This window comes from Zingiber officinale, chromosome 8B, assembly GCF_018446385.1.
Source record: "Zingiber officinale cultivar Zhangliang chromosome 8B, Zo_v1.1, whole genome shotgun sequence".
Lineage (NCBI taxonomy): Eukaryota > Viridiplantae > Streptophyta > Magnoliopsida > Zingiberales > Zingiberaceae > Zingiber > Zingiber officinale.
Window position 1 is genome coordinate 20,876,780 of NC_056001.1, and position 17,412 is coordinate 20,894,191.

General features: G+C 35.9%; 1 protein-coding gene across 2 annotated transcripts; it reads right to left on the minus strand.

Moving 5' to 3' along the window:
- Positions 1 to 958: 958 nt before the first annotated feature.
- On the minus strand, positions 959 to 12,138 carry LOC122014677. 2 transcript variants are annotated; one of them, XM_042571032.1, is made up of 8 exons: positions 11,909 to 12,138; positions 10,693 to 11,823; positions 6,277 to 6,389; positions 4,634 to 5,224; positions 4,242 to 4,551; positions 2,069 to 2,234; positions 1,464 to 1,566; positions 959 to 1,383 (listed from the first exon to the last, which is right to left on the minus strand). In XM_042571032.1, exons 2-8 carry the CDS (start codon positions 11,806 to 11,808, stop codon positions 1,266 to 1,268), a joined length of 2,517 nt encoding a protein of 838 aa, XP_042426966.1. In that variant the 5' UTR covers positions 11,809 to 11,823; positions 11,909 to 12,138; the 3' UTR covers positions 959 to 1,265. The 2 variants fall into 2 exon arrangements, with proteins under 2 accessions (XP_042426966.1, XP_042426965.1); XM_042571031.1 differs by having other exon boundaries at positions 10,693 to 12,135.
- Between the last annotated feature and the right edge of the window lie 5,274 nt (positions 12,139 to 17,412).

The window sequence follows — 17,412 nt, forward strand, 5'->3', positions numbered from 1 at the left end:
TTTTTAATGATACAATTTTTCTATTGGCCCTGTTTATCAGGAGGAGGTTAAATCCTCTTATCCAGAATTTTTTTTTACCAAAGAAGTCTTATCTATTTATTGATTGGATTAATTAGATCTCATCTATTAAATAAAAAGGGTCCAATTTATTCAACCAATTTATTCAACCAATGAATAAATAGGAGGACTTGAGGATCTCTACCCGTTTATCAGAGGGGATAAATAGAAAAATAGATTAAGAGCACCATGTATATTGAAAATGGTAGGGAAGATCCTCTAGTTCAAGATCCCTGGATGTTCATTGGATGGGTGAACTGTACCCTTTATGTTAAATAGGTGAGGTCCAGTTCATCCCATCAATGAACATGTAAGACCTCTGATCCAAAAAATTCTAGACTAGAGGATCTAGCCTCGAAAATGATGTGCTATTCCTTCCCCTTCTACCTTCCCCCTCCCCTTCCCCTTCTAGCTGTTTAAAAATATTTCTTTAAGTGTTTGGGGCTGTACAACCTAATCGGAACTGAGCAGACCCCTTCCCTTACCATTTTTGTTACGATTCGATCCAAATATAAATCAAATAATATTAGATTTGCTCAGTTTTATCAATCTGAGAAAAAAAGGAAAATACAAATTTATTAGGTTCACTCAACTCATTGTTATTAAAAAATTTATTATCATAATATCTTTAACTTGTTTTCCTTACTTTAGCTGTTGCAGAAAAGTATTGGATTAGAAATGATGTTAATTTTTTTAAACTTACAAATGGATGCCAATAACTAGACAAGTTCACTTGCAATGGGGAAAACAATGCAAAAGAAAACACTATCGAACAAAAATTAGAATAAACACGTAAATGAACTAATCAAGTCATATAAAATCATCACTTGCCTGAATTAACATGCTTATTCCTATTAGGAGGCATATCAGAAATGTTCTTGATTCCCAGAGAGAAAGGATGTTGAAAAGGAATATAAATTTCATTATGGTATGTCAATGATGGCCTAACCTTTTCTCTTGTACAAGTCTACAGAACTTCCTAGGAACATCTCAAAATTAGTGACCGCTCCTTTACAAGTCTGCTCCACCTTCCCACATTGCAAAACCAATGACCCTTTTTAACAAATTTACTCAAGTTTGCCGCATCTCAAAATTAATGATCAGTGTGTGCCTAGCGCAAAAGAATTCTCAATACTATATACAGATAGGCCACCGACTCCTAATTCCTAAAAACCTCAGGGCTGTTACATCTGCGATTAGGTTTTATTTTACAATACAGAATAGGCACGAATCACCTCGAGTATCGGTGCTCGGCACAATGGGCATCTACCTTCAGTACGAACCAACTCATTAGCACATTTCGAACAAGCACACATGTGCCCGCATCTGATGCAAAGAAGCAACATGGTGATTAAACTAAAGCATTAGGGTTTAATGTTCATAACGCATGAAAAGACAATGATCACCTGTAAAGAAGAGAATCGATGGGACTATCACAGCATATGCAACAAGTTCCTCGTCTTGCTTGTCCCCATTTGGATGTGTCTTCCCAGTGCAATTGTTCCTCCCCTATGAAAGCATATTCACAGCTTTTTGAGTGTAGTAGATGGTTCGTTATAATAGGAAATAACCATTCTAAAGTAGAATGATCTTGGATTTAACAGGAATCCCCTGAGGCCATATTTAGTAATTCAAGAAATCAGTTAACAACAACCAAGATCCATCTCCATATTTATAGAGATTATCACACAGCTTAACCTGACTTCTACTCTGAATTACGACCCTTGACTCCTGTTTTTCAGATATTTGCAATGATTTATTTTCTTAGTTACATATATCAATTTGTCCTCGTACTAGCAGATCAGGAACCTGAGTTACTCCAATCCAAGTAAAAGATATTGAATCTGAAAAGCCGATTGGCATCTTCACATGATTTGATGCTTACATTGAATCATATCATTATTTTTACATGACTAGAAATTCAACTATGAAAAAGTAAGTTTATATGGCATGACGACTCATTTTTATACAGAAATAGATTTGCTTCATTACTAAAAAAGCTTTTACTAACCTTGTCCTCCAGTGCAACGATTTAAAGCTGCTGAGACTTCCTGTCTGACTGCACGTTGTAACTCAAGCTGCATATCCATGCATGCCTCCACCATTTGCTGCATATGATTCATTCCCTCTTTAAGCCTAGCCATATCAGACCTTAGATCATTAATAACATCCCATTCCTGCATAAATAATGCTAGAGAATCATCAATTCGGCAATAACCAAAGAAAACAAGGGATCATAAGTATGTTACACTGAGCTTGAGTAAATGATAAAAACATCAAACTCATTAGGCATCAGCATGCATAAGAAGAAAAGTGATCCAAAACTAAATGCTATCCAGAGAAAAATCAACGAAGATTGTATGTTAAGATATAACAAAGCTCTTCTAGTTCCGTTTAGACAGGCTGAGAATGTTTCAAAAAAAGAAACCTTCGTCAGATGACATAGGAAAACTAGTCTAAGACATTCCTAATCTCATGCTTATATTTATATTGAATTGGTTGTTTAGATAGACATAGTGGGTTATAAATATACATTGTAGTTCTATACAATATAATATAGAACAATATTTTCAATCCTTATCTTCACTCTCCTCTCATGCTCTCCCAGTTGTTGCCTCCTGCTGGCTGCTGCCTACACGAGGCCAAGATGGAAATTGTTGACCACGTGAGGCACAAACACAATGCCATCGCTGTTGAGGGCAGAAAGATGACTGACAAGAGATTGAGCGGTGATGCCTCCCTAAAACCTATCTGCATTTCAAAGGAGAAATAATTGATCAAAATGTAGCAATATCAAAAGGGAGAGAAACCTTCCTCGATTACAGTCACCAGCAATCTAATGCAAGCAGGGAACATGCTTGTTTGCACCACATGACATGACACCAACCTCAACCCACACACTATCCCTCCAGGTGACCAATCAACCAATGGCTCACAACCCAAGAAGCCGAGATCTCTACCTCCTCTTCTAAACAGAAGGTTTACTGTGGGGATTGGGTTGGCTACACCCTCTCACCAGATATGAAGACTCAGCACATTTGTTTTTTTCAGAATTATTTTACCAGCTTCACTTTCTACAGTCGAAGAGGATCAATCTCAACTTTCTTCAGTAAAATTGGATCACTCAACAAAATGGGGTAGACGAAGATTGAGCTTTTTCATGATCTCTCAAACAGTTCAAGGACCCTTCAAATATGAGAGTCCAGATTTGTCCATAGTACTAAGCAGAGGGGGGCTTTGCTCAAAACCTAACCGCCAAAGCCACTATGACCTAATGCCAGAACTAAGTGGATAGAATGCCCCTCTGCTCACAACCTGATTACCAAAAATACTGCAACATAATGGCAAAACAAGCCAGAGAGGAGCATGTCTTTGATCATAACCCCGCCACCAAAACTCGTGTGAGGACTTTTGGAAGATCCACTACCAGTCTCTGTTTGCAACTCAACCATGAGCTTATGCAGACACAGGCAGTACCACAAACAACCACCACTCTTGATCCAACAGCCTACCAACAATAATACCTTATGCGGGCAGAAACACAATCACTACTAGCCTCTATCCATGATCAGACTATCAGTGAACTACTTCAACTATCTCTACGTAGATCAAGGTGAAAGGAATTGTTGCCTACGTGCTCCATTAACTTAAGTTTTGTTTCATTTTTATGTGAATATAAACTTAACTATTTCTACAATATTACCTTTCCCAAGTTTTAAAGACTCACTTCGTATAGTGCAAATTTCTATGACTTCTTAGCATCTCTCTTAATGTAGCATCATGATTTTAAATACCCTTAATTTGGCTTCTTTATTCAAGAAGCCTGTTACAAGTCAAGTCAATACTCCTAAATTGCTAAGCCATCAATGTTTCAGACAAAACAATCACATGAACTCAATGTGACTCATTTTCAGTGAAAATCACTAAGTTATATTTGGTAATTTGGCAAGAACCATTTTTCCCATGACAGAATTTAAAAGCAATTGAAGACATTGAACTACCATATCAGAAATACTTTCAAATTTTTTAGTTTAAAAAGAAGCATCTGTGATAATACTTTGAAATTTATTGGAATATGAATCATGTGAAGTGCATATGAATATTTTCAATCCTGAATATTGAAAATGATTAAAATTTGATTGTTTTGAAAGCAAATTTTGTAAGTCAATAGGGAGAGAAATTACTGAATGTTGAAAGCTTTGTCGAGTCCAATTTGTGTGGCGCAAAGTTGAGTGCCATAATGGTCGTGGGGGTGGGGGTGGAGGTGGTGGCACCGGTGGAGATGGTAGTGTAGGTGGAGCCACACTAACAGAAATTTGATCTTGAACTAAATCATCTCTTTGTTGTCCCTGATCTACCTCTATCGAACCTGATGCAGATGCCATTTGTAAATCCCAATCAAATGGATTTTGTTCCTGACGTTGAGCATAAGACTCTATTAGTTGGTCTAAACTTTCCCGAAACTCACTACTGAGAAGATTTGAGACACTTCTCCTGCAAAATAAAGGTAATTGAATTAGCATATATTATTTTGTGTGCATGTTTTCTGCATAGATATTTAATGATTAACAATGACCTTCTTAAGAGTTCCCTGAGCTCCATGCTATATACATTATCATCATCAGGCAAAATAAATCTGTTAACTCTTCTGACTGTAAAGGACTGTTGATTTTGTAGTGAATCCAAAGATTCATCCTGCCATATGGGTACTGCCTCTTGTGAGTCATCTTCTCGCCAATACTCATGCACTTCTTCATGAGTATTATCTGCACTCCCTTCAGGTGTGTCATGAGGTTGCATATAGTCTATGTTTTCTTGCCAACTTTCTTCATAATCATCTTCACTACTCTCATTTAGCCTATCTTCAGTATATTGATGCCAGATCTCTTCTCCGTGTTCTGCATCCTCCTGCAAATCCTCTGCTTGGGTTGCATCTTCTGTCCATTCTGCATTTTCACTTTCTGTGTCATTTTCCATCTGATTTGTTACTCGGTTTGCCGATGCGTACAACTCATTTTCATCATCCACACGGTCTTGATCAAGGTCATTATTTGACACTTCCACCATACTCGAAGACGATGAACCATTTCCATTGTAATTAATTTCTTGAGTACTCAGAGCACCAGATTGACTGATTGTTCGATCTTCTTGAGAGTGCAATCCTTCCCTAGTAACAAAAAGGATTCACCATTAACTACCCTTCCAGCATTCCAGATATAAGTCAAATAAATGTGATATATATATATATATATATATAAAGTTTTGATATGCTGCATACCCTGACTGCGTGCATGTGGGCAATTGAGTGGGATTCCAGGCGCCCGAATCACTTCCGGATGGGCACTGTTGCCGGGAAGTGATCCGAGCACTCGGAATCTCATTCAGTCGCCCACATGTGCGCAGGTGGGGTGTGTATATATATATATATATAACTTTCTTCAACAATAAAAAATATGGGGTAACTGATTTAACTTCATAGGAACCTTAAATAACCGATCATGATGCCACAACAATATAAAGGCACTCAATTGATGTTTAAAATAAATGAAGTATCTTCTATAGATGTTACACAACTATATGGAAACATGCATAATCAATTGACTTAATGTAATGAGATGGAGTCTCTTTTATTGGATTTTACAATAACCTGATCTAAACATAATTCAAACAAAATAAACTGTGCTTAAACAAAGTATCGTGACAAAAAAAAAACAAAAATATATTTCAAAGTCCATGAAATATAGCATAAATGTACTTCAGACCTTGGTTTATTTTTTGGACCAGATTAGATTACATTGGTCTCCTTTGTTAGGATCAAATAGCTAATTTAAAAACAAAAACACTCTCTTAATTCATGAGTACTTGTTTGTCCACAAATTTGTTAATTTAATCAGCTCCATGCTGCAGATTCAGTATGTCATAGAAACCTAGTGAATCCATGATTATGATAACCTTGAATGCAAGGAAAATCAGATATTGGAGAAAATAAAAAACCCACCTTAGAATTTTGCCTCTCTGAATTGTCTTTATTTTATAGAGAAAAATCTCCGAAACATAAAATATACGCAAAAATAGAGTGATGTTGCAGGTAATCTCCTAATGAAATACTAACTAAATTTTCAATAGAAATTTCAGTAAAAATGTAATAAATTGTGGATTCTGATCCAAGTGTGTAAAATAACTGATTATATTAACTCTTATATGAAAAGAATAACATACCTCAACCCAGATAAAGGAGGACACTGGCCGAGCAGACGGAATTCTCTACCTGCCACAGAAGATTGTTCCTCACTCTGTGCAAAATTACTCAAGAACCTTTCTTCAAGCAAAGCCTGGGTATGATGACCATACACAAAAAGTGCATCATATTAGAAAACATCTTAACTGCAAAATATCCAAGTAACCTCAAAATGTAAAAATTAGTACCACAATAAAGAATGGCATGTAATCCATAATTGCAAGTAATGTGTGAGCAATCACAGTTGTCAAGTCCTAAAAGGCGTGTTCTTTATTTTTACAGCATGAAAAACAGATAGATTCATTCACAACCAGTAGGGTAGCAGAAATCAAAATCCACATCTTATATTCTTAGATATCAAAATCCTGACCACATAATTGTCTGGGACTAGATGAAACTTGGGCATACTATCTACATAAGTCTCTTTTATTTCAAATATAATACTTCCAAATATTCATATAAAATGAGATTGTAGTGTCTGGCTGCTAATGTAACAAAAGAAAAACTAAGATACATGGACAAGCCATAGTTGTGAAAAGCACGAGCCCAGCCAGGCGCGCCATTTGCGCCTGAGCAATGACCCAAGCACAGTACTTGAATGAAACGCGCTTAAGCAAGCACCTTTTGAGAGGTTAAGGCAAGCTTAAGGTGTGATTGTCCTCACTGTATTGAAATTTTATTTTATTTTTTTTAAAAAAAAGTCCAACCCATGTCTTTAAATACCCTTTAAATTAATTAAGTTGCATTAACTTGCATGCATGTAGTACATTTTTCTTGCTTGACTCTTCCTCTAACCTAGAAAATGAACATTAACCTCTCTTAGCCCCTTGCAAACTTATTTCACTGATTGTCTCTTGCATGACTCTTCCTCTCCCCTAAAAAATCAGCATCAACCTCCCCTCCCCTCTCTTCTCACATGAACTCTTCTCTCGCCTACAACATCAACATCAACGTCAGTCTTCTAGATTCGGTCTTCTAGATTTGGCTACACTTTCTTTTTGTCATAACGGTATGTTTTTTTCCTCACGGATTTAAGTTCATAAGTTTTCTTATCGGTTTTGTTTTTTTCTCTCATAGAATCAAATTATAAATTAGTTCAAAATTTACATTATAATAATTTTGTTTTTCCATTCCTCACAAATTCAAATTGTAAATTAGTTTTGAATTTTCATGCATTTTGTTTTTTTCTTTAATTTGAAGTTTGATTTTGATTAAAGATAAACTATTTCAATATTTTAATGTTAGTGAATTTTACATTTACAATATTGTTTAATAGTTGGTGAAATATTTGAATTTTGTAGTAAATATTTTAAGCAAAAATTCCCTATATATGTTTGAATTGCAAAAATTTATACCTAAAGTGACTTACTTGGATAAGGTATGCGCCTCACCTTGCGCCTAGCGCCTCAGGCCCCACAACACCTATGCGCTTTTGAGCGCCTCATGCCTCAAATAACTATGGGACAAGCACATATGGACTGACCTTGAGCCCGTTCTTTTTTTCTCCTTTTGATGACATATATGAAAGCCCTCTAGCCACCATTTATAAGGGTAGGTTTCAACAACTTCCAAGGCCCATATCAGCCGAGCTATTTGGCACCTTCAATCTCGAGCTCATTCTATTTATATTTTATTATATAAATATTTTCATAATATCAATATAAATTTCTGTAGATTTATGTATTTTCTATCTTATATATATTTTTATATTTATTATATATAAATTTACTATTTTCATTTCTTTTTTATTTTACATATTTTCTTGTTCAAATTTTATGTTAAACACAACTTAAGATTAATTGATGTGGTGGGTTTGTATCTCTAAATGCTATTACATTTTTTTTTATTTTTCTTCTTTTCATTGATGCATCTTTTTACAAAAATTTTAGTGCTTATTGTTATTATTATTTCATTTTAATGATATTAATATAGAACAATCAAACTGGTTGAAGCAAGTTGAACAAAAAGCAAACAGTCAAAAAGGAAATGAGTAAAGCTGCCAGATGATTTAGGAAAGCAATAACTTACTTCAAGAAGGAAATTCATTTTCCATGAGAATTTTCCTTCTGGAGAGAGTGTCAAATCTTCATATTATAACAAAAAACTATAAAACCCATCCAGAGGTTTTGTTCAACAAAAATTGAATGAAAAAACAGGTTCCCACCCAAAGCCTGATAAAGGTTTTAGTCTTTTCAAAAGTTGCAGAAAGGAAGTTCAATTTCAGTTGAAAATATTTTCAATTGGCCACAGTCCTCACCATCTAACAAACACTAGTAATAGCGCCAATAAACTCCTACATGATACAGCAAGAAAAAATTGCACTAATAAACTCTTTATGTATTTCCTCTGAACTATTAGGAATGATTTATTTGATAGGAAAATTGAAGATATGAAAATGTACTCTTAAAAAAACAAAATGTAACACTCATTGTTTGAAACATCATCAAACTGCAATCTAACCTTTTGGTCAATGCAACATAAACATCACCAAACATTTACATTAAGTTCATGGAAATTACTTTAGAAATTAATTGACTTAATATGACATTCTTTGCCATGGTGATAAGATCAGAAGTCTTTTCCTTGATTATAAAGATTGAATCATAGACAGAAATCTCAGTCAAATGTCCTGGTACCATGTTCGTATTTCAGGTTATTTTAGTAGAGTAAATGAGTTAGTTGAATGAACCAAGTTTGACCTTTGGGCTTCAAAAGTGTATTGGACATAAAAATTACTAATGAGTACTGTAGAGATACAAATCATTATCATATCAGCAAACTTACAATTTTTCTATGAAATTCAAATAATAAACACTTTTTGGTTACATAAATAGGGAAGACATATATCACATGTTTTATTACTTAAAATACTAAAGGGAGCTAAAGGGAGAACCTGCATGCATTCATGTTCTTGACCAATGAATCATTTTGAAGAAACATGGAAAAAATGGTGTTTGAATCATAGGGGTTGTGCAAATGAGGTCTCACTCTTATCCTTGTAGATAAGTCATGCGGGTTTATTGCAATAAGATCACAAAGTTTTGAAGAAAAAAAATGAGAAAGCGAAGAATAGGATGACCAAAAGGTATGCAAGATCCATTTGGAATTGCCGTTATGTCAAACCCTTTGAATAAAAAGAAGATAGAACTACAGTAGTATGAAAATTACAGTTACAGCGACTGTCTTCTTACAAAGACGGCATCCAAATAACTTTAGCATTAGTGAATACAAAATCTACCAAAGCATTGAATATAAATTTGTTACTTCAATTTCTTCTACAACAACTAGAACTTTGAAATTGACTTAAAATTTTGTTATTATAATAGCTTGACAGGAAACAAATATCACTTTAACTCTAAAGTTACTACATTCACTTTTGCAAGATCTTTACGTCTTTAATCAAGAAATAGCAGACTTAAGCATTTTTGAACTACTCAAATTGTAATGATGAAAAATTGTACCAACTTACCAACAAGAAAGACTATGCAGCCCTAAAACATCATAAATACTTATAAATAAATTCTAAGTTTTAGCTAGATCTTCTCTGATAAGGACAAGATATGCTAATACACTGTTGCTCTCTCAAAAATGTGGTGAACCAAAAGCACGTGGGAAGTTTCACTCCCCACTGTAAATCATTTTTCCAGTTGAATGATCACATCAACCTCAAATGTAAACTTGGTCAATTTCTAGATATAGATTTTTGTTGTATGTGCTTAAATGTGTCAGATTTATCATGCAAATGAGGAGCAGACTTGTATGTAATAATATATTGTCCTGGTATTTTGATATCTATACAAACTATTATATCCAATAATATCCTGTCTTTTCAACCATTTATGTTCACATCAAGAGAAAAGAAAGCAAATTACCATTAAGATATTTGTTCCCTGAGTGTATTTTGACATTCTACTATATGACTATGGCATAGTCGAAGTTGGTGAATTGACTCATAATATCAGATCTAGGGAGAACAGATTTCTAATTTCGTTACTGTACAGAGAGCATATAATAGCAGTAGTTCCAGAGTTCCAACTATTAGCGTCAATTATCCGAACTTAATCCAGCCAATGGTTTTAATGTAAGACTTTATTGATAGTATCATATAGAACACGGATGAAATTGTCAATTTTTGTGAAGTAACTCAAGGACATTTTTACACTTATTGCCACCTGCAATAATTGCAAAACAATGTAAAACCCAGAAAATTTCTCCAGATCATAGTTGTGAAGTTACATTTCTTTGAATTTTGGTATAGTGGCAGTCTATCAAGAGATGTCTGCGCAGATGGCTTTGTGGAATAGATGGTCCCGTGTTAGGATAACTAAACATGATTTTCTTTGTAAAGATAGATGTCTAAGTTACTTCATTGAAGCAAAAGAGTATGTAAAACCCACCTGAATCCGATTGCGGTGAGCAAAGGCAGAGACTGCATGATGTTCGGACAAGCCCTGAAGCTCTCTTTCCCTTTCACGTACCATTCTCATGATCAGATCGAGTCGAGCCTGTCTACCACGTAGCCTTGGCTGCTCCCTCCGGCTTTGCTCTTGTGGATCCACTCGGTCAGTTGCTAAAGCAACCCTCTCTGCCTCCCCTATTCTGTTAACCTGAGAATGTCTTTCCTGGCTCACCATACGCACCCTCTCTCTCACCAGTCGCACCCTCTCCCGTTCGATCTCCCCAAGCCAGTCATTGCCGGGACTCTCGTTGCTCTGTTGTGTGGCTCGCAAGGCTGTGTTGGCTGCCATTGCAGTGCTCATCACCCACCCTCGAACAATCTGCCTCACCCTTTCCCGCTCGCCATTGAAAACATCTCCAAAATCAGGCGACTGCTCTCTACTCGACTCCCTGTTACCAGTGGCCTCTGTCTGTATGGTTGCAATTCCAGACGGCTGGTTGCCCTCTCGGCGGAACTCATTGCCGTTGTCATCGCTCACGCTGCTGCCGAGCCCGGAGCTATCAATCCACTCATCACGGCTAAGGCTTTCGACGCCAGTCCGGAGGTTCTGTGGGGTAGCGGCGGGGGACGGAGAGCGCATGGTCTCACGCTCTCTAGCTGCAGCCGACGCGTCCTCGAGCTCGCGCCACCTCTGTAGAACGGAGGAAGCCCGGACCGCGGCGGGGCGCTCAACGGTAGTTTGCGGCCGCCGCGATTCTCGAAGAAACGAAGAGTCAAGCATGGACACAGCGTGGAGACGGGCGAGCGCCATGAGCTCCGACTCCCGGTTCCTCCTCTCGATGGTGGTAATCATCTCCTCCGCCTGCCGCGCGACCCACCGACTCAATATCCGAGAGTGCAGACGGGCAGCGGCGGACGTCTCCTCCTGGTCGTCGCCGTTCCTCCTTCGGCGACGGGCGAGCTGGTCGGATCCTTCGCTGCCACCAGCGGCGAGTTGGTCGTCCTCGCCCTCACCGGCATCCGCAGAGGAACCGCAAGACGCAAGGGCCGCAGTCATGCACCCATCTATGTGGCCACGAACCAGCTCCTCCAGCCCTCGCCGGAAATTCGACATTTCCTATCTCCAACTCTGCAACTCCCTCAACAAAATCAAAGAGAAATCAAGCAAAAAGTCACCAAACCCTCTCGATTGGAAACCCTAATCAGATGCCTACCCCAATTCAATCGGTCTGGGGACGATGGATGCGGAATAACAAGGTCGACGCCTCGAATCGAAGCCGAAGGAGCAGAGATTCGGAGGCATTCTTATAGAAGAAAGATCGAAATTCGCCTAGTCCAAATCAGAGAGAAAGAGGGCGATTGGCGAGAGAGGTATGGACGAAGAAACAGGCAGAAGCCAGAAGAAGGAAGACGACGGGGAGAAGCGGCGATTTAGATTTTAGGAGCAGAAAAAAAAAACAATGAATATTTATTCGCGTCCCACGTTGATCTCCGGAGAAGGGAACAAAAAGATATGGAGGGCGATCACGTGGTGGGATGGAGATCCGACGGTCCGTATGGCCCCATGCCGGGCGGGCCTCCCGTACGAAGAACACCGTGGTGCCGTGGACGGGTATGGATTGATGTAGACATTCCAGTTGCCGATCCAGCGGCTGAGATTTGTTGTAGGGGTAAGTAGTCGTAGATGTGGATGGGTTGGTGAAGCCTGTTCTTTTACTCTTACGGGTCGTTCGTTGGTTAGTGGCCTCTTAATTAGTCTTAAATGATCTCAGCCTGAATCATGTGAAAACATAAATAAAATAAAATAATACCCTCGATTTATCAATAAGCTTCTGCGTCATTTCTAATTTTTATGTGAGATTAATTCATTACTTTCTCCTGCAAGAGAAAAGGAAAATATATTAATGACTAGATTTATTCATTAGTTTCTTTAGTTATATTCAAAAATAAAAAAATAACTAAAAAACACCCCTTTTTATTATTATTAAAAAGGGCAACTTTTTTGCTTTTAACGAGAAAAAAATAACATCTTAATATATTTTTATTTTTAATATCAAGTATTATATATAAAAATCTTTTTGCTAAGTTAATTAAAATTATTTAAATTTGAGTAAAGGCATCATAAATTGTTATAGCAACCATTAGATAACTATTATGACCGCTATAAAATTTTTATGATAATTTTAATTATGTTAAAATTATTTTAATCATATTTAAATAATTTTAACTAAATTGATATAATTTTTTATATATAAAGAGACTTTATATAATGTATTTTTTACCAAATTAAATTAAAAGGAAATTAATTCACAATAACTACTAAATGTTACTGGTGTAGTTACTATAATCTTCCTAAAAATAAGAGAATTTTCTTTATGAAAAATATTATAAGTGTCAATTTTTTATTTATTCTTTTTTTTTAATATTCTTTGACTAAGAGGGTATTTGGCTGTGCTTATAAGCTCTCTAAAACAGCTTATAAGCTGTTTTGGAGCTTATAAGCTCTTCAAATTTGTTTGGTAAATTTTTTTTCAAACAGCTTATAAGCTGTCAAAATAAGCTATTTTGGAGCTTATAAGCTGTTTTTAAAAAAGTATGGAAGGCCCTACTTTTTTAAAAAAGATCTTATTTTAATATTTTTTTCTCTAAAATATCCTTATATAATTTCATAAATCCTCATCTTATCCTCCATAAATTTTTATAAGCCTAATATCTTTTTATCTCCGCCGACTTTTCTTCCAACGCTGTGTCATCTTCTCGGTCAATGTCTCTTTCCAATTTTCTCTCCTCCGGTGTAAAAATTCGTCCAAAACCCTCTATTAATAAAAATCTTAAAATCCTCTATTAATAGTATTATACCCTTTTTGGTAATTTTATTAATAAAAAGATCTTATAATACCAAACACATCAATACATTTAAGTTGATTGTAATAAGTTCACCCAAACACTTTAACAACTTATTTTTAAAATAAGATCTAACAACTTATAAGCTCCTAAAACAACTTATAAGATGTACGAATTTATAAGCTATTTTTAATAAGTTTAGTCAAACACCCTCTAAAATAATAATTAACCAAGTAAATTTTCACCGACTAAAAATGATATGCACGAAAATAAAAATTAAGAAAATACAAAGGATAGGCATGCAAAATAATAGGACAGGTAAAAAAATGAAATGATGAGTCATGAATTTATATGTTTATCTCATTTTCTTAAGATTTTTTTTTACACGTCGTTACTTTTTCATCGCCGTTAAAATAAATACAAATTAATTTTTCTTTATTACTTTACTATATATAACTTTATATAATTCAGTTTATTATACTATAAGTAGTCTTATTTTATATTATAAGAGATTATTATCCTTGGGCTACAATATAAAGGTAGAGTATCAATATAGTCTCCCAAACATCATTTATCTCTAATAATGATGCATTTTCTAGGATTTTGAGTTGTTGGTCTGTGGAGTGTTCATGTAGTCCCTCAAGCATTGATGAATTTATCCTCGTGGCCAGTAAAATTTCACGAGATTGAATTGGTAAGATCAAATAGGTTACCTCCAAAATTAACAGATCAAAATAGTTATATAAAAAAAGAATTACTAAGATTTTACTAGGTACGGAAGCAGCTCTGCAAAGCATGTTGCTCTTTCTTTCCCCCTAAATCCCTCTGGATAAACAACAGCTAGCGCTAAGGATGGGGGCCCCGGAGGAGGGCCTCGATCGAGCGAGCAGCAAGGGCTCAGCTTCCAACCTTCCCTACTCGACCCGGCTAACTGCGGATGATCTCCACCACTCCTTCAAGTGTTCCCTACGGGAATCAGTGGCATCTTTCAGAGCAGCTATCAGCCTTGCGCATGCATGCTCCATGTTTGCGTTAATGTGGCAGAGACAACAATTGAATGATCCAAAAGCAGAGGCATCCGATCAGCGACTGTGCAGCGCCATTATATTCGCAGCTAAATCGTCTGCAAACTTTATTCGACGTGCTAAATGTAAAGTAAACACCCACTAAGTTGCATGCATGTATAGTAGATCTGTCTGGAAAGAGAAGGAAAATGCTATCATCCGTCCTTATCCTTGCTACTGTGTGGCTCTTGGAAGTACATCAATTTGTACATGTGCCATGTTTCTGCTAATCCCTTAATGAGGTAGGCAGGATATGTAAGGGACCAAGACCGTACCAATCCTTCAATTCCCTAATCTTTACAGTTAGCTTTTCTTTTCTTTTATCTTCTAACTTAAACTCATTATCGATTAAGTTTGAGCGAGGAATAAGATGATAGTGTGCTCGTAAAGTGCTTCTTATTCAATGATAATGACTGAAGATGATGAACAATTGATTTAGAATTTCTTTTTGTCGCTCAAACATACATAGTTCTTTTGTTTGAGTTGAGACCTATACATGTTGTAACTCTTGTAAGACAATATATATTGTTGCACTTATAATGTAGTTTGACAGTATAAATGACTTATAGACACAAATAATCCTTTAAAATTCATGGTGTTTAAATTTATATACGAACAACAAAATCTTCTACTTGATTGAGTAGGAAAGTAGGAGACAAATAGAAAGAATAGTTGAATGAATAGAGATGACACATGTATGCTGCTTACCACTAAGAAAACGAGGATATGATGGCCCCCTTAATAGTTAACGTCAATCATTCGTCTACGAAGTTAAGTCTAAGCTAGCATCCAAAGAGACAACCTTCATTTCATTCATCCACTTAGCTTGGGAGTTTCCTTGATGCGATCATAGATGATATCGTTATCATGTGGCTCCGATAACATTAGGGTCGGGGAGAGCTCACTTTAGGGCACAGGTGCCCTGTCGCCATATATCTCCATCACTTCTCAGATTCATCATCTTGAGCTTTGCTTGTGTCTCTTGTGGCACAAGGAATAATAGTTTTAGTAGGAGGACCTCATTTCATTCTCACTACCACTCACCTTGGTGTATATGAGTGGCCTTTGCCAATGGACCTATTGTGTTGTGTTGCAAGTTCAATGGATCATACTAGGAGAGAAAATTGCAAGATATGGAACGAATTGAATGATTTCGCAGTGCCATTGCAACCATGACGAAATGTTGAGCTTACATTGGACTTGATCATGAAATCTCTTGAGATTTTTTGTTTTTGTTTTTGTTTTTGTTTTAGGGCGAAAGTGATAAGGTTGAATTCTTGTCAACGGTGTCATTATACGAATTTAAGTTTTAAGCACTAGTTGAGAGCCCCCTAGATGTAGTTATTTATGACTACTATGTTAGCATAAAAATTAAAGCAATTAATTGGATACTAGAGTATTGAAACTTGGTGCATGTAGAGTATTGCCGGTCAATTCGTCAGTCTTTGTTAAAATTGTTGAGTGATTTTGTTCCCGCGTGGATGGATGATAATCTTAGGATGAGAACTCACATTCCACTCAAGAACAAATGAATTGGCCTTGTTTGTGTATTGGAACATTAAAAAAAAATAGTGAGTTAAATGCTAAGATGATACTTAAGTTTAACATATTTTTCTTCTTGGTAAAAGTTTGCTTATTTTGGGGGAGTTTGTTTATCCCAAAAGCATAATGTAGTCATCGAGTGCCTTAGTTTGAGAGGTGTGATGTAGCTACTAAAGTCCTTTGTTAACAAGCTAACGTCGAATAGGATAGCGATTATCTTACGGACTACCAAGAAAAAAAATTAAAAAGAAAACAAGAAGAAGATCCTACTAAAATGAAGAGTTCCCTGAGTTTTACAATAATAAGAAATTTTATTATGAATAAATGATAATTACTCAACATGTAAACAATAATCTCATATAGAACACAACATAACATAAGATCTAAATAATGAAAAGAAAGGAAATAGATGTTTTATCCGAAAAGAAAATAAATTACAATTAACATGTCTTAATTTCAACCTTGTAAAAAAAGAAATAGATCTTTTACCTTAAAAAGAAAATAACAATCTTAACTCAAAACAGGACGGATTTAAACAAATCTTCTCCTATAGATACCAAGAATATTAAAATTATCCTAAATACCCTTAAATGAAAATGACCAAAAATAGCGAAAAGGCTTTGAAAAGGTGGATTTTCAAATTTTGTACGTGTACCCACCGATAGAGTTTGATTCTAAATCTCGAGTTAAAAGTTATGTCTATTTGAAATTTGAAGAGTCATATTAGACAAGTTGAGCTGCATCACTAGCATAGATGGGTGCTCGGATAGTTAGAGAGGATGAATAACGATTCTATCTACAATGTTAACTTGTGCTAGCTTTTGCTAATGACTCAGCGAGGCCAATTACAATAGTTAGTGCAACGAAAGTATAAAAAAAAAAGGGGGAAAACACAAACAGTGTTAACACACAAAGTACGTTGTTTAAAATACTCATTCCTACTCTGCAACCTTTGATTCTTCAACGAGTCACTCTCAAAAACTCCACTCTTTTCTTACGAGCTCTTGCAATATTGTGTTCATCTGACCGTAGAACAGATAATGAAAAACATTTGGAGTGAATGTTATCACATGCATCACTGAGCGTCTTTGCTTCGAACATACATTCTCTTTCATTTTAAGCAAATTACTTAGTTTCTCTTTCTCTTCTATGTTCTTTATTTTTATTTAGGATGAGTTCGAATGATTTCCTTTTGCCCTCTTGGTACTTATATATTATTTGAAAAAGATTATCAAAGTTTTAATTTAGAGGTTCTTATTCTCTTAAAT